The sequence below is a fragment of the Euleptes europaea genome, chromosome 18 (genome assembly GCF_029931775.1).
Source record: "Euleptes europaea isolate rEulEur1 chromosome 18, rEulEur1.hap1, whole genome shotgun sequence".
Classification (NCBI taxonomy): Eukaryota; Metazoa; Chordata; class Lepidosauria; order Squamata; family Sphaerodactylidae; genus Euleptes; species Euleptes europaea.
In genome coordinates this window covers 8,025,896-8,049,866 of record NC_079329.1, presented here as the reverse complement: position 1 = coordinate 8,049,866, position 23,971 = coordinate 8,025,896, and the positions used below count along the sequence as shown (strand labels likewise).

At 45.7% G+C, this 23,971-nt stretch overlaps 2 protein-coding genes across 2 annotated transcripts; both read left to right on the top strand.

The window, feature by feature from the left end:
• The first annotated feature begins 6,307 nt into the window (after positions 1-6,307).
• Positions 6,308-9,499, top strand: CCNB1IP1 (cyclin B1 interacting protein 1). Its single transcript, XM_056863936.1, has 3 exons — positions 6,308-6,604; positions 7,811-8,144; positions 9,300-9,499. Exons 1-3 carry the CDS (start codon positions 6,308-6,310, stop codon positions 9,497-9,499), a joined length of 831 nt encoding a protein of 276 aa, XP_056719914.1.
• Positions 9,500-12,146: 2,647 nt separating this feature from the next.
• TTC5 (tetratricopeptide repeat domain 5) lies at positions 12,147-21,209 on the top strand. Its single transcript, XM_056863469.1, has 10 exons — positions 12,147-12,224; positions 13,988-14,120; positions 14,997-15,208; positions 15,502-15,652; positions 15,747-15,838; positions 16,520-16,576; positions 17,934-18,080; positions 18,169-18,383; positions 19,739-19,886; positions 21,090-21,209. The coding sequence occupies exons 1-10, from the start codon at positions 12,177-12,179 to the stop codon at positions 21,207-21,209; spliced, it is 1,323 nt and encodes a 440-aa protein (XP_056719447.1). The 5' UTR covers positions 12,147-12,176.
• Positions 21,210-23,971: the final 2,762 nt, after the last annotated feature.

Sequence of the window (23,971 nt, the reverse complement as noted above, 5' to 3'; positions counted from 1 at the left end):
TCTTCATCTTGTTGTATCCCACCTTCTTAGTGATCTTCTTGTTCCAGTCGACGGGAGCATTGGAGTCATTGGAGATGGTCTTGATCGCCTCCCATCTCCCAAAAGCCGGACCTTCACTAATAGCCAGCCCTCCAGGGATAAAGGGGACTACATTACCATGGAAGGAATATGTCACAGCGTCTAGGTTTTCGTGGAAGTTGGTGCACCTATAATACTGGATACCTCATTCATCATGCGGTTTTACAAAGTAGCTGTAATTCTTGGTGCCCAAGTAATAAAGGCCATTCTTGCACTCTGGGTGAAGAGTAAATTCAGCAGCATCTTCATCTTTATTCATATTAGCGACCCTACTGTAAATGCCTTTGCTCTGGAAAATAATGTAGACGTTTCCAAAGGCGGATAGGTAGTGATCTCCGCCTCGGCAGTTGGGATGAAGGCTGTACACGACAGCCTCGTCATCCTTGTTCATGTTAGCGACACAGCGATAGTTGTCTCCTTTGATGATGTAGAAATAGTCGTCCTCATGGGCTAAGTAGTGATCTCCACCACGACAAGAATTGTGCAGCTTAAACACTTCCAGGTCTTTGTCCTCGTTGAAATTGGTTGACCTCATATAGCAGCCCAGGTCGGGGCGGACGATGTAATAACAGTCATCCACCCCACAGAAATCAGCTCCTGGAGCTTTGCTCTTGGGGACTATTTGAGGCATCGTGTTTGTTCCTAGAAAACAACAATTTATCTAATTTTATCGAAATTCGTCCCTAAGAATGCTAGTGCAAATAAATTTTCAATCAGTTGTGATCTCACAAAGTATAAAGTATCAAGCCACATTTATTCTTCTGCCTCTCATTGTTTAAGTGAACAGGGGTTGTGATTTGATTAAATGGATGGAAAACCTTAACGAGATCATAACAACGGACGAATGGGAACAACTATTTCGTGGAAATCTCAAATTTACGCTCTGTCAAGGGATTCAAGAAAACTGGTTGAAAATGTTGCACAGATGGTACATTACGCCGAGTGACATCCAGAACATGAACAACTCGACATCTGGCTTGTGTTGGAAGTGCGGCAAAACCAGAGGTACTTTCTATCACTGTTGGTGGATGTGTACGTCAGTCCAAAAATTTTGGAATAAAATTCATAAAAACATAGAAATTATAATTGGTCAACCTATCACATATGACCCTAAACTCTTCCTCTTGAGTAAAATACCAGATGAATGCAGTAAAGATCAACAAATCATCCTAAAATATCTGATAACAGCGGCAAGAATAGTCCTAGCCTCACTGTGGAAAACAGAAAAAATACCAAAAATTGAACTCTGGATTGATAAAGCATATGAATTTATAACAATGGCACACTTAACAGAACTATTACAAACAGACACTCTAAGATCAAATAAAGACAAATGGCACATCTTCTATGAATATATTAAAACCAAAAAACAATAATGAAATCTTACAAATGTTATAAAAGTGAAGTTGACGATTAAATATATTATGTTAATAAATGACGACAATTGGAACCTTGTTAAGGGGGTAAAAATATGTACTTTCTTGTGAATGTTTTCCCCTACCCTCTTTTCCTTTCCTGTATTTCTATTCAATACTAGAAACCAATAAAAATATTTTTTTAAAAAAATAAGTGAACAGGGGTTGTATTGAGATGTGATGGTAAACAACTTAAAAATTAGCCGACCAAGCCCCAAGCAGGCAGCTGCTCCAGCTACTGCTGACTTCCATAAATGAAGCCACTGTTAAAAGGGCAGAACATTTTCCTCCACAACAACTTGTGACTTTTGTCTGCTTGCCTTAGGTTTTAAACATCCACCCATCAGTGTGTGTGTGTGTGTGTGCGTGTGTTAAGTGCTGTCAAGCTGCTTCCGACTCATGGCGACCCTATGAATCAATTTCCTCCAAAGCGTCCTACCCTTAACAGCCTGGCTCAAATCTTGCAAACTGAGGGCCGATGCTTCCTTTATAGAGTCAATCCATCTCTTGTTGGGTCTTCCTCTTTTTCTGCTGCCTTCAACTTTTCCTATGGGAATGGTCTATAACTTGTATGCTTTAGATCAGGGGTGTCAAACATCTGGCCCTTGAGGCAGCCACACACACACCCTACTCCTGATGTGGGCTGGTGAGCCCACTGTAGGCCTGCCAGCCGAGGTAGCCACCCTCCCAGTCCCAAGGTGTCAATGATCAAAGGCTAATGTTAAATAAAGAAAAATACTGTCAGAGTGTTATTGTGCTAAGAAGAAGAGTTGGTTTTTATATGCCGACTTTCTCTACCACTTAAGGAAGAATCGAACCGGCTTACAATCACCTTCCCCTCCCCACAGCAGACACCCTGTGAGGTAGGTGAGGCTGAGAGAGCTCTAAGAGCAGTAACTTGCCCAAGCTCACCCAGCTAGCTTCATGTGGAAGAGGGGGAATCCAACCCGGTGCTCCAGATCAGAGTCCAATGCTCCAAACCATTGCTCTATCCTACACCACGCTGGTCAAGTCTTCCTCACAAGCCCATATATTGATATAAATATTTCCTTGGTGTTACATGGCAGTGTAAATACACATTGCTACCAGGTGTAAAATCTGCAGGGTAAACAAGAGTAATTTTTTTTAACGTACGCTAAGGTCACAACCAAGTTGACTTTAGCAGCATTTGTTAAACCCAAACCTAGGCTGAGTGAATCGGGGCAGTCATTTTAATGCTCCTTGTAGCCTGGCATTACCTTCTCCAGAGAGATATTTGCCGTCTGCTCCTGTCTCCCTCAGTTCGGAATCCTATCCCATAGCCTTATGCCATGCAACATCTCTTCAGCGATGGGTATAGGTACACTAATGCTTTTGATGTCTACTACTCGTACAAATAGGGGCCCTGTGGCGCAGAGTGCTAAGCTGCAGTACTGCAGTCCAAGCTCTGCTCACGACCTGAGTTCGTTCTCGACGGGAGTCGGTTTCAGGTCGCCGGCTCAAGGTTGACTCAGCCTTCCATCCTTCTGAGGTTGGTAAAAGGAGTAAAGGGAAGATGGGGGTAAAGGGAAGATGACTGGAGAAGACACTGGCAAACCACCCCATGAACAAAGGCTGCCTAGTAAATGTCTGGATGTTACGTCACCCCATGGGTCAGGAATGACCCGGTGCTTGCCCAGAGGACCTTTACGCATGCAAATTGGAGATGGGAGGCAAAAGGGGACATTAAAACTCGACTACAGTTCACATTCAGCACATAATTCACATTTTATTTTTTATTCCGAGGAACAGCCCATCTCTTCAAAACCACATGAGGAATTCAGTTATACCGTATATAGGATTTCCAACCCCCAGTAGCTCAAGATCCCCCGCTATTACAACTGATCTCCAGCCGATAGAGATCATTTCCCCTGGAGAAAATGGCCACTTTGGCCATTGGACTCTATGGGATCGAAGTCCCTCCCCTAATGAAACCCCGCCCTTTTCAGGCTCCGCCCCAAAAACCTCCTGCCGGTGGCGAAGAGAGACCAGCCAGGTCCCTCTTTGCCACCGATGGGAGATTCGGAGGGGTGGAGCCTAAAGAGGGCGGGGTTCGGGGGAGGGACTTCAATGCCATGGAGTCCAATGGCGAAAGTGGCCGTTTCCTCCCGGTGGACTAATCTCTATTGGCTGGAGATCAGTTGTATTGGCAGGAGATCTCCAGGTAGTACCTGGAGGTTGGCAACCCTAGGTACTGCCCGGGGCATTTCCCGCCTTTTCTTAAGCGCCTCAGGCAAAGCCTGAGGAGAGAAAAGGGCGGGAAGTTTGGAAGAGGGTTGAAATTTGGCGGGAAGAGCTGGAGGGAAATTTGGCGGGAAGAGCTGTGTAAAGAACGAGCAATGGTTGTTACGCAGTGCCAGTATACCACAGCGGCCTCTCTCTTTCTGCTGTCGTGCCACTTTTCCAGTTCTCGCCTTTTCTTGACACATATTTGCCCTAGGTTTTTTTTTTTAAAGCATTATATGAGGGGGAGACATTTATGTCAACCTTCTCCATTTACACTCAAATCGTCCTTCCTCACCACCCCGCATCTTGACATAAAGTTTTCCTTAGTGTTCAACAGGGGTGTGAATTCACATTGCTACCAGCCATAAAAAAAACAAAAAACAAACCCTGAAGGGTAAAGAAGAACAATTGTTTAAAACTTGCACTAAAATCATATTTTGAGCATCTCCACCAGTATTTGCCATAGGTTTTTTTTTAAAGCATTATATGTGTCAATCTCTGTTTACACTCAGATCATCCTTCCTCACAAGCCCGCATATTGACAAAAAAGCTTTCCACCCCTGATCTACAGGGGTGTGAATACACATCACTACCAGGCATTTAAAAACTGAAGGGTTAAAGACGAATAATTGTTTTAAACATGCACCAAGGTCATATTTTGAGCATCTTCACACATATTTGCCCTAGGGTTTTTTTAAAGCAATATGTGAGTGGGGGACATATGTGTCAATCTCCTCTGTTTACCCTCAAATCGTCCTTCCTCACAAGCCCGCATCTTGACATAAGGCTTTCCTTAGTTTTCTACAGGGTTGTGAATTCACATTGCTACCAGGCATAAAAAACTGAAGGGTAAAAACAAATAATTGTTTTAAACATACACCAAGGTCACATTTTGAGGGTCCTGACACATATTTGCCTTAGGATTTTCTTTAAGCAACGTGTGAGGGGGAGGCATATGTGTTAATCTCTTTTTCAAATCGTCCTCCTCCTCACAAGGCCAGGTGTTAGTATCAGCCTTTCTTTAGTCTTCTACAAGGGTGTGAATACACATTGCTACCAGGCCTACAAAAACCGAAGGGTGAAGACGAATAATTGTTTTAAACATACGCTAAGGTCCCATTTTGAGGGTCCTGACGCGTATTTCCCCTAGGTTGTTTGTTTTTTTAAAGCAATATGTGAGGGGGAAGACCTTCACTTATGCTAACTTAAATTAACTCACAAAACATATATTTATTTTATTTTTCATTTTTCAAATTTATCGTCCGCCTCATCCCCAGCAAGCCAGGCTCAGGGTGGTCACATTTTGAGGGTCTTCTAACAGCGGGATGACAGGCTGAGGCAATCTCTCCATGCCCCCCCCCCCATCACTGACTTCTCTGTTTCTCAAAAAAACTCCACTAACAACATTTCTGCCTGTTATAAAGGGATTTAAGGTGCAAAATTGCTACCCAGGGTGGCAATATCACAGCACAGCTTCAGTCCTTAAATACAGAGATCACTATGGCTGTGCATTGAATGGTCGGAGTGGAAGATCTGCCCTTGAGAATCCCTCTGTTTTTGTACAAGTCGGAGGTTATATGATTGTGTTAATGTGCAAAAATACATTCCACGTGCCCCCGTTTACCAGAGAGAACCCCTGTTTTCTGCTGCTTGAGGTAAAATATTAATGGGCGAAAACGCATGGGAGGTTTTGCCTTGGATTTTCCGCTCTCTGGTTGCACATTTCCCCCATCTGAATTCTCAAAACTTTGCATGGGGGCTTGTTGTTTGAGTTTTGAGAATTTGGCTGGGGAAAATGTGCATTTAGAGAGCGGCAAATCCAAGGCAAAACATCCCATGCGTTTTTGCCCAATTGTCCCCCTTTTTGTTCCTGTTATATAGCCTTTTACACCTGTCTGCATGAAAAGGCTGAACTGCCCTTTCTTATGGTGGTCTATTTTTTCTCTCCTGTTTTATTCTCATAACAACTGTGAGGTAGTTTGGACCGAGGGTGTGACTAGCTCAATGTAATTTTTGTTATTGAGCTAGTTATATAAGTTATATGTTATTGAGCTAGTTATACAAGTTATATAATGAATTATATAATGAGTTATATAATGAGTGTTTTGGCAGAGTGGGCCTTCGACCCTGAATTTCACAGATCCTGATCTAACACTCTAACCACTACACTACATTTTGGCTTGCCCTTGGTATATGGAAAATGATAGTAAACTATTGGTTGCACAGATAATATTTTTAATGTGCCAAGCACTTAACAGCATTTATTACATTCACTTTCACGTTAATCTTGTCACAGCAAGGTAAATTGCAGTTTCCCCCCATTTGAGAGATTAGGCTATGATTGAATGCACAAACCAAGCTACAGCAGAAGTAGACTAGAACCCAGATCTCCTGGATTTGTGTGTGTGTGTGTGTATGTGTGTGTGTGTGTGTTTATCTCCCCCATGTGTCAAAATCCTAAAAACAAATTTGCAAATATTAATATTTTCTTCATTCCTTAGGCTGATGGTTAATCCTGGATTCCTGTCTCATATGAAGGATTTGTAAATCTTTTTCATTGGCCCGCCAGCATGTCTGTCTGTGAGGATATGCTTCTTTGCAACTACCGCAAATGCAGAGTCAAGCTTTCAGGCTATGGATGGGTCACGGCCTGCTCGCATATCTTCTGTGACCAACATGGCAGTGGAGAGTTCAGCCGTTCACCAGCCGTCTGCCCTGCTTGCAATAGCGCCCTGTCCGGCAAGTTAGATATTGTTCGGACTGAACTCAACCCTTCTGAAGAATATAAAGCAATGGTGCTTGCCGGACTGCGTCCAGAGATTATTCTGGACATCAGCTCCAGGGCCATGGCCTTCTGGACATACCAGGTAAAGTCACCTTGAATGAAGCTCCAAAACTGGTACTTCGATACAAAGAAAAGGATGTACTTTCAAAATAATTGGAGGATTAGTATATATTGAGTGTGCACATGTGCTACTGTCTAAAAAGCTGACGCAAAGACTTCAAGCTGAAGATCTGGCAAATGCTATTACTATTCTTAGAATTAACTGACTCGAGTTTCTCAGATAAAACTCTGGCATGGAGGAAACCAGTATCTTATTCACATCATCATCGTTTACTGACTGATTCTTTCTCTTCAAGCCTATGGGTTGGCTCCAAAGAACTGTTCTTGGAAGGAGAATAGCTGCTAGAGCTGTTTTGCAAATGTTTCCAGAAATATTTATGTGTGTATTTACATACTGCTAAGATGGGTAGGTCTGATAATTGTTTTCATGCTTCTGTTTGCACAGAAATTGTGCAAGTGATTGTGCAATCCGAAAAAACAGTTTGGGATTTAACTTCCAGAGGGGTAATTTTGTATGCTGAAGCCCAAACAAAAAGGAGTCTTGTGGTATTTTGAAACTTAACAAATTTCTTATATCAGCATTTATAGAATTTCCCAGAAGTTGCAGATTTAGGGTAAGTGGGCTGTGTTCTATAACTGCTGATATAATAAATCTGTACAAAATTCTACCTGCATACTATGAAGAAGCCGGTAAAAGATGGAAAGGTGGCATTAAATTGTGGAATTCACTGCCAGTACCAGCCACGATTAAAGGGAACCTTCTACATCCAGGGGTAGCAAACCTACCAGTGTGAGGAGGCAACATCAGAGGAAGGCCTCGGCATCCTGTTGTTGGAACTCCAGAGGAGCTGGTTGGCCACTGTGTGAAAGAGAAGGATGATGGACTGGCTTGGACCATTGGTCATATCCATCAGGGCGCTTCTTATGTTCTTAAGGTGAAAATAAGAATAGATGATAGTTGTGCAACTGTTCTTTCTCTACAACTATGACATTTAGAAACATGTTTTTTTAAAGAAATAAAGTAGAAATAATTGGTTTCTGCTTAATCTGATGGATTGATGTCACAGAGTAGACTGTGATGTGCTCCCAAATCATGTTGGTGGTAGGAAGATTCAGAACAGGCAAAACACAAGTTTTCACATCTTCCCCACCAACTGTTTCACTGTAGACCAACACCAAAAATTGAAGAACACCATTATGATTCCCGTTTTGATTTCTGTCTTTGCAGGTTCATCAAGAAAGGCTGTACCAAGAATACACCTACAGCAAGGCTGAGGGCCACCTGAAACAGATGGAAAAAGTTTACACCCAGCAACTCCAGAGTAAGGATGTGGAGCTGACATCCATGAAGAGTGAAGTTTCCTCCCTGAAGAAAGTACTGGAGGAATACAAAAAGAAATTCACTGAACTTTCAGAGAAACTCATGGAGCGCAACCGGCAATATCAGAAGCTGCAGGGCCTCTATGACAGTCTACGCTTACGTAACATTGCTGTAGCTAGTCAGGAGGCAGCTCATGAGCCCCCTATGATGCCACAGCCGGCTGTCTTTGGATTCCCTTTGGGTAAGGATGGTGATTTCTCAGCTTGGGAGCTGAACTGTTGTAGCATATTCCATTGCAAGTAGGGTTGCCCACTCTGGATTGGGAAATACCTGGAGATTTTGGGGGCAGAGCCTAAGGAAGGTGGGCTTTGGAGAGGGGAGGGACTTCAATGTCACAGAGTCCAGTTACCAAAGTGGCCATTTTATATAGATTGGAAATCAGTTGTAATAGCAGGAGATCTCCAGCCACTACCTGGAGGCTGGGAACCCTGGTTGCAAGGCATAACACTGAAATGCAATGAACTTTTTCCATATAAGGAAGTAGAAGTCCCTCCTTTTGGCTTATCTTGGATTCTTTCTCCCCATATTTCCATGCCTTCCCCCCACCTAACCTTTCTTGTCCCTGGTTCACCTATCTGCCCAGTCTTTCCTCTCTCCTGCCACTCTCACCTACCCCTTCATTGGTTTCCCCCCCCTGCAACATCTGTGGGTTATCCTTCCCATTCTCTTCCCTCTCCTTCTCCCCTTATTTGCTCCTTTTGCAATTGTTGGGCACCGCGTTGGATTGCCACACAATGTTCTCTTTTCCATGACCTTTCCACATCCACATATGGCACTGTTACTATTTTGGTGGCTTGTACTCCCTTCCAATGTTAAAAAGTCATACTTTTCCAGAATTTTTTTTTTTGGGGGGGGCTTTCTCAAGCTTGCAGTAGTGACTTTAGGCTAGTCACAATTCTCTTTGAGCTCTCTCAGCCCCACCTGCCTCACAATGTGTCTGTTGTGGGGAGAGGAAGGGAAGGAGATTGTAAGCCGGTTTGATTCTCCTTAAAAAAAAAGACAGAGAAATTCGGTATATAAAAAACCCAAATCTGCTTCTCTTTTTCTTCAGTAACCTCTGCCTTAGCCCTGGGTGACTCCCTCTTGCTGATTAAAAACAATAATTGCACAGGAGTGCATACTTGGCCTTTTAGATATATAATATTATGTGAGTTAACATACTAGTGTAGCTAATGATGCCTTCTTTATAGATCAAGGGAGCTGCCTTAAGCATATCTACTGAGAAGTAAGTCCCACGTTATTCAGCAGGGCTTACTCCTAGGAAACTTGTCTTTAGTATTGCAGCTTAATTTCCCCTGCTCCCACTAATTTCATGCCTCTTTCTTTAATGTCCTAGGAAATGCGGCCAGGTTCTCAGGGGATACCACACCTCACCAAAGCCAGCGTGGCGAGGGGGACTTCCATTTCAAACCCTTCTTTGCTTCCTCTCCGCCGATGGGCGAGTCTGCCAACAGCTTCTTTTCTTTCAACTCTCCTGGTAATGATCTGGAGCCGTGCCCGGGAGGCAACAGAGCCTATAAAATTAAGAGGATGTAGCACAAAATTTATATCGATGCTTTATTAGGCCTTTCTGAAGGATTTGAGGGAATGGGTAGAAGCTCTTTTCAGAGACGTGAGAGTCTCACGAGAATTCACAGACCAGACCAGAGAGAAATCCGGTGGGTGTCACTACCAAATTTCGCCACAGCAAACCTCAAAGCAAGCGGTCTACATGGAGGAGGACTGAAAGAATGAATATTTCAGCTGCAACCAAGTTAATTTCATGTCACCCCACCACCACCTCTGGCTATGATCTTAACCTCATACTTAAAAGTGAAATGTGTTAAGAATCAGGGTATCCAGTTGTTCCACCCTGACATTTCTCCAGTTGTTATACAGCACATTATTGTTGTATTGCTGTAACTGTAGTGCATTGTGATACTTCCTTTCCTTTTGATTGTTGCTTTGAATTCTATGTGTTGCATGTCATATTGATGTGTTTTCCTCTGATTATGTATATAAATATGTCTTCAAGATCACATTGTTTTGCTTATCACTTGTATGTTGCAGGTGTGTGGGTTAAACGTTTTTCTTGGTCCATATATTGACTCTGATTTTTGTGTTTACATTTCCTTGGGTATACACCCCTGCATTCTAGTTCTTGCTATGGGGTTATATTTTGTCAACTCTTTCAATTAAGTCATTTCCTACTTTATCTGTTATGTTTATACCCTGCTTTTCAGGTAGATTGGTTTGCAAAGTGGCTTATATTTAAAATCCACAGTGATATGCAATTGAAATAAGGGCAAGAACCCTTTGAGTACTTCATGAAGAACACAGTTAATAAATATTTCAAATAAATAAATGCTGCTGTTGAAGCAGTTTGTAAAACTCTTTCTGCCTATTGGTCTAGTGGGGGTTTGCCTCTGGAGAGAAGAGAACCCTTCCTTATTTGGGGAGATTAGATTCTTCCATAACTGAAGCCTTGAAAAATATGGAACGCACGGTTAAAGGATAGGACTTTTGTTCTGGTTGCCAGCTCCGGGTTGCTAACCTCCAGGTACAAGCTGGAGATCTCCTGCTGTCACAACTGATCTCCAGCTGCTAGAGATCAGTTCCCCTGGAGAAAATGGCTGCTTTGGCAATTGGACTCTATGACATTGAAGTCCCTCCCCTCCCCAAACCCCGTCCTCTTCAGGCTCCGCCCCAAAAACCTCCCGGCGGTGGCGAAGGGGACCTGGCGACCCTATTGCCAGCTCTGGGTTAGGAATTACCTGGAGATTTTGGGGGGTTGGGCCTGAGGAAGGTGGTTTGGTGAGGGGAGGAACTTCAATGCCATAGAGTCCAAATGGCAAAGCAGCCATTTTCTCCAGGGGAACTGATCTCTATCAGCTGGAAATCCCCAGCCACCACTTGGAGGCTGGCAACCCTATTTCAACTGCCAAATGCCTGGTTCTCTCCCTAAGCCGTCTGTTGCCTGATCAGGCTTTTAATCACCCCCCCCCCCCATGTTGGACAGTTCATTTAATTAATCTTTGAATCCGATTCACTTAGATCTGGATTTCGCAGTGAGCAAAATTTATCATTCCTGTCCTTTAATGTTGCATTATTTATTATTTATATATCGGCATATATAATTCTCAGCCTAGCCCCACTGCAGGGGGGGGGGGAAGCAATAAACTTGTTGGCTTTGTAACACACTTCAGTCACAGTTTTGTCTTAGGGTTGCCAGCTCCGGGTTGGAAAATACCAGGAGATTGGGGGGGGGGGGAGCCTGAAGAGGGCGGGGCTTGGACAGGGGAGGGACTTCAATGCCATAGAGTCCAATGGCCAAAGCAACCATTTTCTCCAGAGGAACGGATCTCGACCGGCTGGAGATCAGTCGTAATAGCAGGAGATCTCCAGCTAGTACCTGGAGGTTATAAAAATAGGCAGCACTTATGGCATACACTGACTCATAATCAATATTGCTTTAACATTTTATCAGATCATAACAGTTATGTAACATCTGAATAACATTCCTCCAATGCACTCGCTGAATATATTCATTCAATACAAGTCATGGCAAAAACAAGTTACACTTCAACTGTATAAATTGCCAGATAGGCTCGAGTTTCTCCTGTTTCAAAAGTTCTCCATGCGTATGAAGAATCTTCTGCGGATGCCAAAAAAATAGGACTACCTTTTGGAAACCTATTTTTTTGGCATCCGCAGAAGATTCTTCATACGCATGGAGAACTTTTGAAACAGGAGAAACTCGAGCCTATCTGGCAATTTATACAGTTGAAGTGTAACTTGTTTTTGCCATGACTTGTATTGAATGAATATATTCAGCGAGTGCATTGGAGGAATGTTATTCAGATGTTACATAACTGTTATGATCTGATAAAATGTTAAAGCAATATTGATTATGAGTCAGTGTATGCCATAAGTGCTGCCTATTTTTATAACCAGTTTCTATTTGGCACTATTTTGAGTACCTGGAGGATGGCAACCCTAGTCGTAATATTACTTTATAATAATAATAAAAAAAAACTAATAGAAAGTGGAGGAAATTACATAATTGGAAAGCTCAGCGCGCCTCTCCCTGTTGTGCCAAATTACCAATCCGTTGCAATTAACATCTCCTTTTGTAGTGTGTCCTCCAGACCTTTAGATGTCCTCCTAGGTGCTTCGGGTCTCTGTGGTTGCACGCGATGGAGTTGCAGGAAGAGGAGGAGGGTCGGAAAGAATCATGGCCGAGGAAGAAGAAGACAACCCGCAAGCTCGGCAAAACTTACAGGTAGGGCGAACCAAAGACCAGCTTGCATTTCTGGCCGTCCAGGGAGAAACTTCTGCAAGGCGGTGCTTGAAGCGAAGCAGTTCAGACTCGTTTACTCCTTGCTGGTCGTTTCAGGATTCGCACGTACAAACCCTAGAAAAGCTGAGACACTGGAGATGAGCGGGGTTGCAGGATGCAAACCGTTCCCTGGGTTCTCTTCGGCCACTTATGCACGGGAGGGTTTGCCTTGTTGCTGCTCTCCAGATGCACATTTTCTCCATCTGAATTCTCAAAACTCTGCTCCCCCCCCTTTTTTTGAGTCTGAGAACCCGGATGGGAAAAATGTGCATCTAGAGCAGTGGTTCCCAACCTTTTTTTGACCAGGGACCACTAGGACTTTTTTTGTTCGGTGCAGGGACCCCAAGGTTCAAAATAAAAATTCTGAGAATTTGAAAATAAACTTTAATCATAACTGTTAGTTAAACATTAAACTTAGAATAATATTTGAATATATATTTTTATAATAGAGAACTTTTAATTGAAAATATTAATTTATTATGGGTTTATAACTTTGTTTCACGGACCTTAATTTAGTTCTCGCAGACCCCTGGGGGTCCACTGACCCCCGGTTGGGAACCAGTGATCTAGAGAGTGGTAAATCCAAGGCAAAACCTGCTTTGCCCAATGCTTATCACTCTGTTGGATCACAGGGATCATCAGGGTCATCTAGTCCAACCCCTTGCACAAGTGTGCGGGGAAAAATATATCCCCTTGACTACCACTGTAAACGCTGCTCCTTGCTTTCCAGTTCACTGAGGACTAGGGGTAAAACTGGGTTGCAAGAGGATTGCTAGGGTAGCACCTGAGGATGTCGGTGCGCGCTGTGCGGTATGATCTAGACCTATGTGCAGGCTTCTGTGATTCAACCCAGCCTTCTGACCCATGAAGCCCTATGATTAGCTGAACCCAGGTGCATTGACCGAGGCTGTTGAACAGTGACCAGAAGGCATTCCATACATGCTCAGGTGCCCCCTTGTTACTTGGCACTGTACAGATAAAACTGGTGATCTGACCCTAGAGTTTATGCTCCCTGGCTACCATCCTTTTTCCGAAAGACTGGAACATGTAAACTTTCCATGCCTGTGAATTGTATATTGGCATGACATGGTTGACATTATCTTAGAAATAAAGCAGGAAGCCTGTGGCACTTTTGAGACTAACAAAATTTATTCCGGCATAACCTTTTTAGAGTTAGAGCTCACTTCATCAGCTATGTGAAGTGTATGTCCACCAGCCTCAATTATATACACAACAGAAAGGTGGGGGTGTTACAAAGAGAAAGATGTAAAGAGTAATCAGTTCATTCGGATTGGGCGTGAGACACTTCAACTGTTGTTAGATAGGCAAAACATAAAATCTAGTGGAAGATTAAATATGATAAGCAGATACAATCAGAAGTTACAGAGATATACTTGAAGTCATTAATCTAGTCATTAGTCTAGACAAGATGCAGATGGAAGAGCGTGCCGTCAAGTTTCTGCAACCCTATGGGGTTTTCAAGGCAAGAGCTGAACAGAGGTGGTTTGCCATTGCCTTCCCTCTGCAAAGCAGCCCTGGCCTTCCTTGGTGGTCTCCCATCAGTGTACTAACCAGGGCTGTATATGCTTAGCGTCTAAGATCTGATGAGATCGGGCTAGCGAGGTATCCAGGTCAGGGCTAGTCAAGATACTAGCATCTAAAATTGTCTAATGGTAACATGTCTTGTTCGGGCCACTGTCTGATAGGAGCTGGTTGACCAGCTGTACCATTTCCGAGACCATTACTTTGAGAGCCACAGTGTGGAGGATGCTGGGAAAAAGCAGCAGGATGTACGGGAAGAGATGGAGAAGACACTGCAGGCGATGGAAGCAATAGAAGGTAATTCCCATGAAAGCTTTAACTCTCTGGGAGCCAGCATGGTGTAGTAGTTAAGAGTGGTGGTTTGGAGCGGGGACCCAGTTCTGGAGAACTGGGTTTGATTCTCCACTCCTCCACATGAAGCTAGTTGGGTTACCTTGGGCTAGTCACACTCTCTCAGCCCCACCTACCTTACAGGGTGTCTGTTGGGGGGGGGAGGGAAGGTGATTGTCAGCCGGATTCTTCCTTCAGTGGTAGCCTGTGCACTAAGAAGGGCGTGAGCTGAGGCCTGCTTTACCACCTGTAAAGCACCTGTGTTTTAATCTCTTCCTCTTTTAAAAAATAGCCTTCGCTCCAGATAAAGTTTTGGAGTTCATAATGACTCTTGTCTGACCCTTTGGCATTCCTGTTTTCAAATTCCCAGTTCTGAGGATTTTGTGCTGCTTGGTGTAGGGTTTTAAGTACTATGGGAGTCTAAGCAATGTATTCACACACAAGGATAATGTCTGAATATGTTAATAGTGGCAGGCACTATGTGCATGAGTTACAACTGCATAACGCTGTGGAGATCCAAATTGTCATTAAAGAAAGCCCTGCTGTGCGCTGGTGGGTGGATTTCATTGCTCTGCAGGGCTATCCATGGCTAGTAGTCAAAATGAATACTACCTGTATACCTATTCTCTCCAGGATCAGAGGAGGATGCCTGTTATATGAGGTGCTGTAGAACACAGGCAGGATGGTGCTGCTGCAGTCGTCTTGTTTGTGGGCTTCCTAGAGGCACCTGGTTGGCCACTGTGTGAACAGTACTGCTGGACTTGATGGGCCTTGATCTGATCCAGCAGGGCTTTCCTTATGTTCTTATGAAAGACAGTTTCTTTTCCTCCCTTCCTCTGCCAGGCCTGCCCCAGGGACGAGCGCACACACTGATGTTAAAGGGGAAGGCTCTGAACGTGTCTCCAGATTATAGTGCCCAAGCCGAAGAGCTGCTCTCCAAAGCGGTCAAGTTGGACCCAGAACTCGTTGAGGCCTGGAATCAGTTAGGGGAAGTTTACTGGAAAAAGGGTGATGTTTCCGCTGCTCATACCTGCTTCTCTGGAGCCCTGAGCCATGTAAGTCTCCCACAGTTCCTCCCTGCAGGAAGAAGGGTGGTGGGTTTGAACGGTTGCCTGAATTTTTCTAAGGGTAATTTCAGTGTGTAGGAGATCAACCAGGTGCCCTCCCATTCGTAGGCAGGGGATATCCCCAAAAGTACTTTTGGGAAGCGAGCAGGGCCATGCTTGTAGTCTCGGCGAAAGCCTATCAGCTTTCTTATGCTTATGTCTTATGCTCAGATCCCCATCTTGGAGGGTCCCGAACGTCAGCCAAACCTTACTCTGTCTTCCCCTCCCACTCTTTTCTGCAGTGCAAAAACAAGGTGTCCCTGCAGAATCTCTCTATGGTGCTACGGCAGCTGCGCACGAGCTCCACCGACGAGCATGCCCGCAACGTCATGGACAGTGTGCGGCAGGCCAAGCTGGCCGTGCAGATGGACGTGCGTGATGGCCGTTCTTGGTGTGAGTCTGCCGTGCTCTTTTTAGCCACCCCCAAGGGGGAGAGAGTCTCTAGGAAGGAAGGGAATGGTGACATTTACATCAATTGTTTCCACAGATGTCCTGGGCAACGCCTACCTCTCCCTGTTCTTCAACTCAGGACAGAATCCCAAGATCTCCCAGCAGGCGCTGAGTGCCTATTCTCAAGCAGTAGGTGCTGGAATGGGCTCTAGAAGAGGCTGTGGTCTGGGGAGGAGGGGACGGTGGGCCCGATTGGGCCTCTGTCTGTGATGCCAGAAGCTGAGGTGAAGAGAGCCTTTCTTGCAGAGTAGATCAGGGTTTTCAGTTTGGATGGAAAAGCTGAGGGACTTGGGAATATTTAGTCTGAAGGAGAGGAGGTTGAGGGGGGACATGATAGCTCTCTTTAAGTATTTGAAGGGCTGTCACTTAGAGGAGGGCAGGGAGCTGTTCTTATTGGCAGCAGAGGATTGGACTCGCAATAATGGGTTTAAATTGCGGGAGGAAAGGTACCGGCTGGATATAAGGAAAAGTATTTTTTACAGTGAGAGTTGTTTGACAGTGGAATCAGCTACCCAGGGAGGTGGTGAGCTCCCCCTCACTGGCGGTCTTTAAGCAGAGGCTGGACAAGCACTTGTCAGGGATGCTGTAGGCTGATCCTGCATTAAGCAGAGGGTTGGACTAGATGGCCTTTATGGACCCTTCCAACTCTGTGATTCTATGAGGGCTGTTTTCTGCATAAGACCTGCTGTTGACCTGTCCATGTGCCTAAGATTGGACTTCATTTGTAATTTGTGTCTGGAGGAGGTGCTTGGAGTTGCCATGGGCAGAGGCAGCAATGTTCACGCCCTTCTCTCGGCCTTCGTTCCGTAGGAGAAGGTGGACCCTACTGCATCGTGTAATCCTGACCTGCATCTCAATCGAGCCACGGTGAGTTGATGGGAAAGGGGACATGGTGCCATGTAATATGTGGCTGATTTATGTATTTATTTGCTTCATTTATATCCTGCCTTTTTCCCCATTGGGGGACCCAAAGTGGCTCACATCGTTCTCCTCTCCTCCATTTTATCTCTACGACAACCCTGTGAGGTAGGTTAGGCTGAGTGACTGGCCCAAGTCACCCATCAAGCTTCCATGGGAGAGTGGGGATTCGAAACTGGGTTTCCCAGATCGTAGTCTGACACTTTAACCACTACACCGCACTGGTTTAACCTATCTGAAAGTACTCTGGAAAGTTCGTGGTAACCTTTTTAACGGGTTGATGGACAGAAGGTGATCCTCGAATGAAATGCGGCCAAGAAGAAGAGTTGGTTTTTATACCCTGATTTTCTCTACCTTTAAGGAATCTCAAAGCGGCTTACAATCACCTTCCCTTCCTCTCCCCACAGCAGACACCTTGTGAAGTAGGTGGGGCTGAGAGTATTCGGGGAGAACTCTGACTAGCCCAAGGTCACCCAGCTGGCTTCATGTGGAGGAGTGGGGAATCGAACCGTTTTCACCGGAGTAGAGTCCACCACTCAACCACTACATCACGCTGGCCTTCAAAAAGGCCTTCCCTCTTATCCCTTTTGCCCTCTGGTCTGATTACTCAGCATTTGGCTAGTGCAGCAGTCTCCTTTCCCTACAATAACATAAGGCCTGCTCAGGGAGAGAGAGAGGGGCCGGGAAAACCTTCCTCAAATTCTGCGCAGTTCCTGACATAAAGTACTCTGGTGGATGAGGAGGCTTGCAGTTTCTTTGGGACATAGTTGAGAATGTCAAACATAGTGAGAGCCAGCGTGGTGTAGTGGTTAAGAGTGGTGGTTTGGAGTGGTTGACTCTGAACTGGAGAACCAGGTTTGATTCCCCACTCCTCCACATGGGCGGTGGAGGCTAATCTGGTGAACTGGATCTGTTTCCCCGCTCCTGCACATGAAGCCAGCTGGGTGATCTAGGGCTAGTCACAGCTCTCTCTGCCCCACCTACCTCGCAGGGTGTCTGTTGTGGGGAGGGGAAGGGAAGGTGATTGTAAGCCGGTTTGATTCTTCCTTAAGTGGTAGAGAAAGTTGGCATATAAAAGCCAACTCTTCTTCAATATGATGTAGTCTCAGCGGGTCCATTATTGGAGCCTGGCCTTCTTCCCCTCAGAATATTAATGCATCGGACTTTGCATCCATCCCAGAATGATACACAGGTGTTTTGACTCCTAGACCTGTTTTTTTGTTCTTGCCTCATTTACAAGTACTGATTTCTTTGGGACTTCCCCTTCTCTTAATCTGTCACTCTGCGCTGTGTTCTTTTGGGGCAGCTCTATAAATACGAAGAAAACTACACGGCGGCTCTGGAGGGTTTTGCCCGGGCCGGAGCCCTCGACCCAGCTTGGCCAGAACCACGTCAACGGGAGCAGCAGCTGGTTGACTTCCTGGAGAGGCTCACTGGCCTCCTTGAAAACAAGGTATTGCAGCAACGAGACTGGACTCCTTGCTCTTCTGCAGCCTTGGTAAGGGTGTTGTCGAGTAACCCTGCTGCTCTCTCCCTTTCAGGGAAAGGTCAAAGGGAAGAAGCTGCAAAGCATGCTGAGAAGCCTGCGTCCCTCCCAGCTGGGTCCCTGTGGGGACGGCCGATACCAGGGCCCCTCGGGTCAGAAGTTGGAGCTGGAACAGCGACCCCTGAGTACCCTGAGGGTGGGGGTTAACACAGGCACTGTGGTCCTGGGGAAAGTTCTGTTCAGCCTGACCACAGAGGAGAAAGTGCCTTTGTGAGTATCCATCCCATAATTTCTCCGACTTCCCCTTCGTGCTAAGTTTTCGTCTTTGTCCCTTTCGTCCTCCTTATTAGGGCTTATCTCCCACTGTAACCTGAAGGCCCAGGGCACGTAGCAATATTTGTTTTAAAAGCCAGCGTGGTGTAGTGGTTATGCGCAGTGGTTTGGAGCGGTGGTCTCTGATCTGGAAAACCGGGTTTGATTCTCCACTCCTACACGGGAGCGGCGGAGGCTAATTTGGTGAACTGGATTTGTTTCCCCACTCATACACACGAAGCCAGCTGGGTGACCTTGGGCTAGTCACACTCTCTCAGCCTCACCTTCCTCACAGGGTGTCTGTTGTGGGAAGGGAAGGTGATTGTAAGCTGGTTTGATTCTCCCTTAAGTGGTAGAGTGGTAACTCTTCTTCTCTAAACAATAATAGCAATAATAACAAAAAGTCCTAACTTTAAATGACATCCTTCCCCATACCCATTCTTACCCACTGAATTATTGTTTAGGCTTTTCTACTCCACTTCCATTCCAAGGGACCCACACTGACTTACAGAAATTTCCACACCAAATTGCACAACTTAAATAATCATAGCAATCAAGCAAACAAAAACAGATGCCTTCTTAGTCGGTCTTTCTTCATTCAGCTAGCCATTGTAGCCCCCTACCCCAGGCTGCTAGCCACAGACGAAGAGCCAAGAGCCCTTTGGCTGTCCTCCAAGGTCTCATGCCTCTTGTAAGCCTTACTCAGTGTTTTTGTCTGCAGGCAAGAAGGAGACAAAAACACAGCTGAGATGTTGTGCAACTGGAAAGAAGCTCCCTCAACAATTCCCCTTTCTTACTCCTTGAACGTTTGCTTGAATTAAAAAAAAACACGTTCATTCTGAAACAGGTTTGGACTAGGATTTTGGCGAGCCTCCAGGAAAGGCAATTCCAACAAGGATGATCTGCCAAAAGGGCCCATCTAGGTACCCTTGACGTTTGAATTGGGTGGATGGATGCATTTTAGAGTAGGGAATTTTCAGCTGAGTTTAGGGGGCACAGTGCCTGTAAAAATGTCCAATGTCTAGTCTTAGAGCTTTATAGGACACAACCAGCTCCTTGAATCTTCATTCATTATTTATTTAAAGTATTTTTATCCTCCACTCAAATACGGGCTCAAAAGTTGATCCAATTAAAACAGGAAAAACAGTCTAAAAAAATCCAGTTTAAACAAAACAAAAACCCTCACCCAAGCGTCAGTGATTAATTAATCGTGTTCTGTGTGGAAGTGTCTGTCATTCTTTCTTCTTGCCTGCCTCTCTGTTAACCATCCCTGATGTATCTTGATGCTTGATGTCCTTTCTGTTTCTCGACAGCACTTTTGGCTTGACAGACTCTGCCGAGGGCTCCTGTTTTGCCATCACTGTTTACAACATGGCCCAGAGCTGGGGGGTTCTAATTGGGGACTCGGTGGCTATTCCCGAGCCTCACCTTCAGCACTATCACATCCAGCACCAAGGCAAGGTGAGCCTAGGGCACGCTCTTCTTCCGCCCTGCCTTCCCACGCTCCAATATGTACCCATTGAACAAGGGGCCTTGTTTAATAGCAAGCCCCAAAGCCTCATCATTGTGACAGGTTGAACTGAATTCCTTGAATATACAAGTACTGGAAACAAAGGACTCTTAAAGCAAAGGAGAAGCAATGCAAAACTTGCTGTTTTTCTCCCCCATGTTGCTGCTGTGACTCACCCACAGGTCAGTCATTCCGGGGCAAAGACTGTTTCCTGGGGAAAGACTTTGCGAGCCGGAATGGCTCAGTGAAAGAGCCTCTGCTGGGCATGCAGAAGGTCCCAGGTTCAATCCTCGTCATCTCCAGTTAAAAGGTTCAGGTAGTAGGTGATGTGAAAGACCTCAGCCTGAGACCCTGGAGAGCTGCTGCCAGCCAATTTGAAGCGGTGGACTCTGATCTGGAGGACCGTGTTTGATTCCCTGGTCCTCCACATGAGCGGTGGATGCTAATCTGGTGAACAGGGTTGGTTTCCCTACTCCTACACACGAAGCCAGCTGGGTGACCTTGGGCTAGTCACACTCTCTCAGCCCCACCAACTTCACAGGGTGTCTTTTGTGGGGAAGGGAAGGTGATTGTAAGCCAGTTTGATTCTGCCTTAATTGGTAGAGAAAGTCGGCATATAAAAACCATCTCCTCTTCTTCTCCTCCTCCTCCTTCTAATGATCTTGATTCAGTATGAGGCAGCTTCTTCTGTGTTCAAATAGCCTGCAGGCCTCTAGTCTTCCTTTTGGTTGTGATTTTACAGTTGTTAAAACATGCAGAAGTCTTATTCCTGTTTCATAGTACAGTTGTTAATAGGATTCAGAGGGGAGCAGGTCCTCATTGGATTAACTTTTCTACCCAATCTCCCCCCCCCTTTTGGTGCAGTGGTTAAGAATGGTGGTTTGGAGCGGTGGACTCTAATCTGGAGAACCAGGTTTGATTCCCCACTCCTCCACATGAGCGGCAGGTGCTGATCTGGTGAACTAGATTCGTTTCCCCACTCCTACACATGAAGCCAGCTGGGTGACCTCTCAGCCCCACCTACCTCACAGGGTGTCTGTTGTGGGGAGGGGAACGGAAGGCGATGGTCAGCCGGTTTGATTCTTCCTTAAGTGGTAGAGAAAGTCGGCATATAAAAAACAACTCTTCTTTTTCTTCTTCTTTCTCCTTTCCAGAGTTTCACTTTCTCGAGCATCCGCGTGGAGACCCCACTGCTGCTGGTGGTGAACGGCAAAGCGCAGGGATCCCAGAGCCAAGCTGCTGCTACTGTGGCTTACCAGGCACAGAGTGAATGACATGGGGGGTGAAGGTGGGCCTCTCCCCCACCCTGCACCCAGCAAAGCTTGGCCCTCTCGCCTGTATTGTGGGTGGCTCTCAGCAGATATGGAAGAACAGCGGCCTAGGAAGGTTGGGCTGGTTTTATCTCCTGTTTGGGCATTTTGGAGCTGAAGGGAAGGGGATAGTGGGAGTACAGTCTGAGTGTGTGCTCAAACTGGGGGTGAGCTTTGCTTGGCTCCTCTAAACAATTCCGTTTCTGCAAACACCAGCCTGTTCTTTGAGGCACTGTTTTCACAAAACTAGCCTTAATCAGGCAGAAAACGAGGGGGACCTCTAATTCCCCTCCCAGTCTGGTCTCCTTCCAAAGGGTTGACGTTGAGGATTTGCAATCAGATCCCCAGAAGTGTAGGGGAACTTTACAAATCAGCCACAGCAGGTCCTGAATGGAGTCATCCTTTGAAAAAAGCCCCCTGGTTGGGGGAAGGAGGGTGGTGGTGGTTTCGATTGGGGAAACAGCAGTAGCTTTTAAAGGGTAACCTACAGTTGAGGGGTCTGATTTCTGACCCCCATGGTCATGTTGGCCCTCAGAGTTCTCCCACTTTTCATGACACCGTTTTTGTCTTCATTTTCAGGGGCCAGTTCCTCATTCAGATTTCAGTTAGTTCGGGCACTTAAGTTCCTTGGGCGCGACATCTTTTATAAACCCCAAGTGCTCAAGTTCTATTATCTTTGTGTGTGTGTGTGTGAATGTGTGTATATATATGTATAGGAGATAACCTGTATTTATTTGGCAAAATTTGAATTTGTTTTTGTAAGTGTTTTTTTTAATACATTTTTTCAGACTGTTCTCCCTAGGCAATAAATATTTGTTCTTCGCCCTTTGTGCGGTGTCTTTCATCTGGATTCCAGAACCAAAGAAGAACCAAAGTTTGGCCAAAATCTGAGCATCTCTGTCACTGTTTATGTGAACGCTGATGTGGGATAGAAAGCGCAAGAGACCCCGGAAAGTTTTCAAGACAAGAGACGTTCAAAGATGGTTTGCCATTGCCTGCCTCCGCGTCATGCCCCTGGTACTCCTTGGAGGTGTCCCATTCAAATGCCAGGGCTGACAGTGTGTGACTGGCCCAAGGTCACACCGCAAGCTTCATTGGCAGAGTAGGGATTTGAACCTAGCTTTCCCAGATCATAGTCCAACACCTTAACCAATACACCACACTGGCTCCTAATGTTCCCTTTGGTTATTATTGGTTGTGGGCCACTTTTCGGATGGGCCTGGGTGAGAAATCTTCAGAGTGAGCTTAGCAGTATAAAACAGTTCTCCTCTAGCCTTCAGAAGCATAGAGAAAGAGCTGCCTAAAATACTGAATGTCCCCTCCCTTTTCTTTGCCACCATGTCACAGCTGACTTATGGCGACCCCGTAGGGTTTTCAAGGCAAGAGACATTGGGAGGTGGTTTGCCATTGCCTGTCTCCCTGTCATGCCCCTTGTATTCCTCGGAGGTCTCCCATCCAAATACTAGCCAGGGTCAGGGCTGAAAGTGTGTGACTGGCCCAAGGCCTGGCTTTGGCCGGGAAGAGCTGGGTAACAAATGGAAATAATAAATAAAATAAATAAAGGTCACCCTGCAAGCTTCCATGGCGCCAGTGGGATTTTGAACTTGGGTTTCTCAGGTCCCAGTCTGACACCTTAACCACCACACCATGCTGGCTCTTGAATGTCCTATATTCACCTCTAAAAGTTCTGAATGCCCCACTCCCCCTGATTTGTAGGTCATCCACTGGGGGCCCTGTGTGGCCCCTGTTAAGAATGAGTGGGCTAGCAGAGTGCATGAGAGATACTTGCTTCAAGGCCAGAGTTTTAGGGATGAATAGGGCTGGCCTGTCTTCTAGTATTTTTTTTGGAGTGGAGCAGGGAGCTCCTAGTTTGGGATGGGCAGTGGCCTGTGGATGTGATATGCCCCGCCCCTGCCCCCTTGGCAGGTTTATTTGGCCTCTGATGGCCCTACCAGTGTGATGTAGTGGTTAAAAGCGGTGGTTTGGAGTGGGGAACTAATCTGGAGAACTGGGTTTGATTTCCCACTCTTCCCCATGAGCGGCAGACACTAATCTGGTGAACTGGGTTGGTTTTCCCTCTCTTCCACATGAAGCCAGCTGGTTGTCCTTGGGCTAGTCACAGCTCTCTCAGCCCCACCTACCTCACCGGGTGTCTGTTGTGGGGAGGGGAAGGGAAGGTGATTGTCAGCCAGTTTGATTCTTCCTTAAGTGGTAGAGAAAGTCAGCATATAAAAACCAACTCTTCTTCTTTTCCTCCTCGAAATTTGCCCATAGTTTCAATCATAAGATGAAGAAAAAGGAAGAGGTTCCAGCTATAAGAAAGAGGGAGTTGTTCACTTGAATGTCTTGTTTTTGACTATGTAACATTTTGCACATCTTCTCATCTATAAAGCTGTGTGTGGAAAGCCTGTGCTACTTAATTAGGAAACCGTTCTGGACAGCTCTGGTTTTAATGTGGAGGCTGACAATTTGGCAGGGGACCTCAAGTGTTTGAGACAAACCCTGTTTCTGGCCCTTGGAGGGTGGAGTGACCCCTAACAGTACAGAAGCTTGGCCATCCCTAACATAAATCTCAACGTAGAGGGTTTAGGAAGTCACCCTGCAAGGACAGAAAGAGGTTTTGCTGGAAAGGCTTTTTGTTTCATAGCCTATGCTCTGCACCAGCAACTTCCCCATCCTTTACACACTGCTGCCCCCTGCTGTACAATTTAATTTCTCTATTGCGA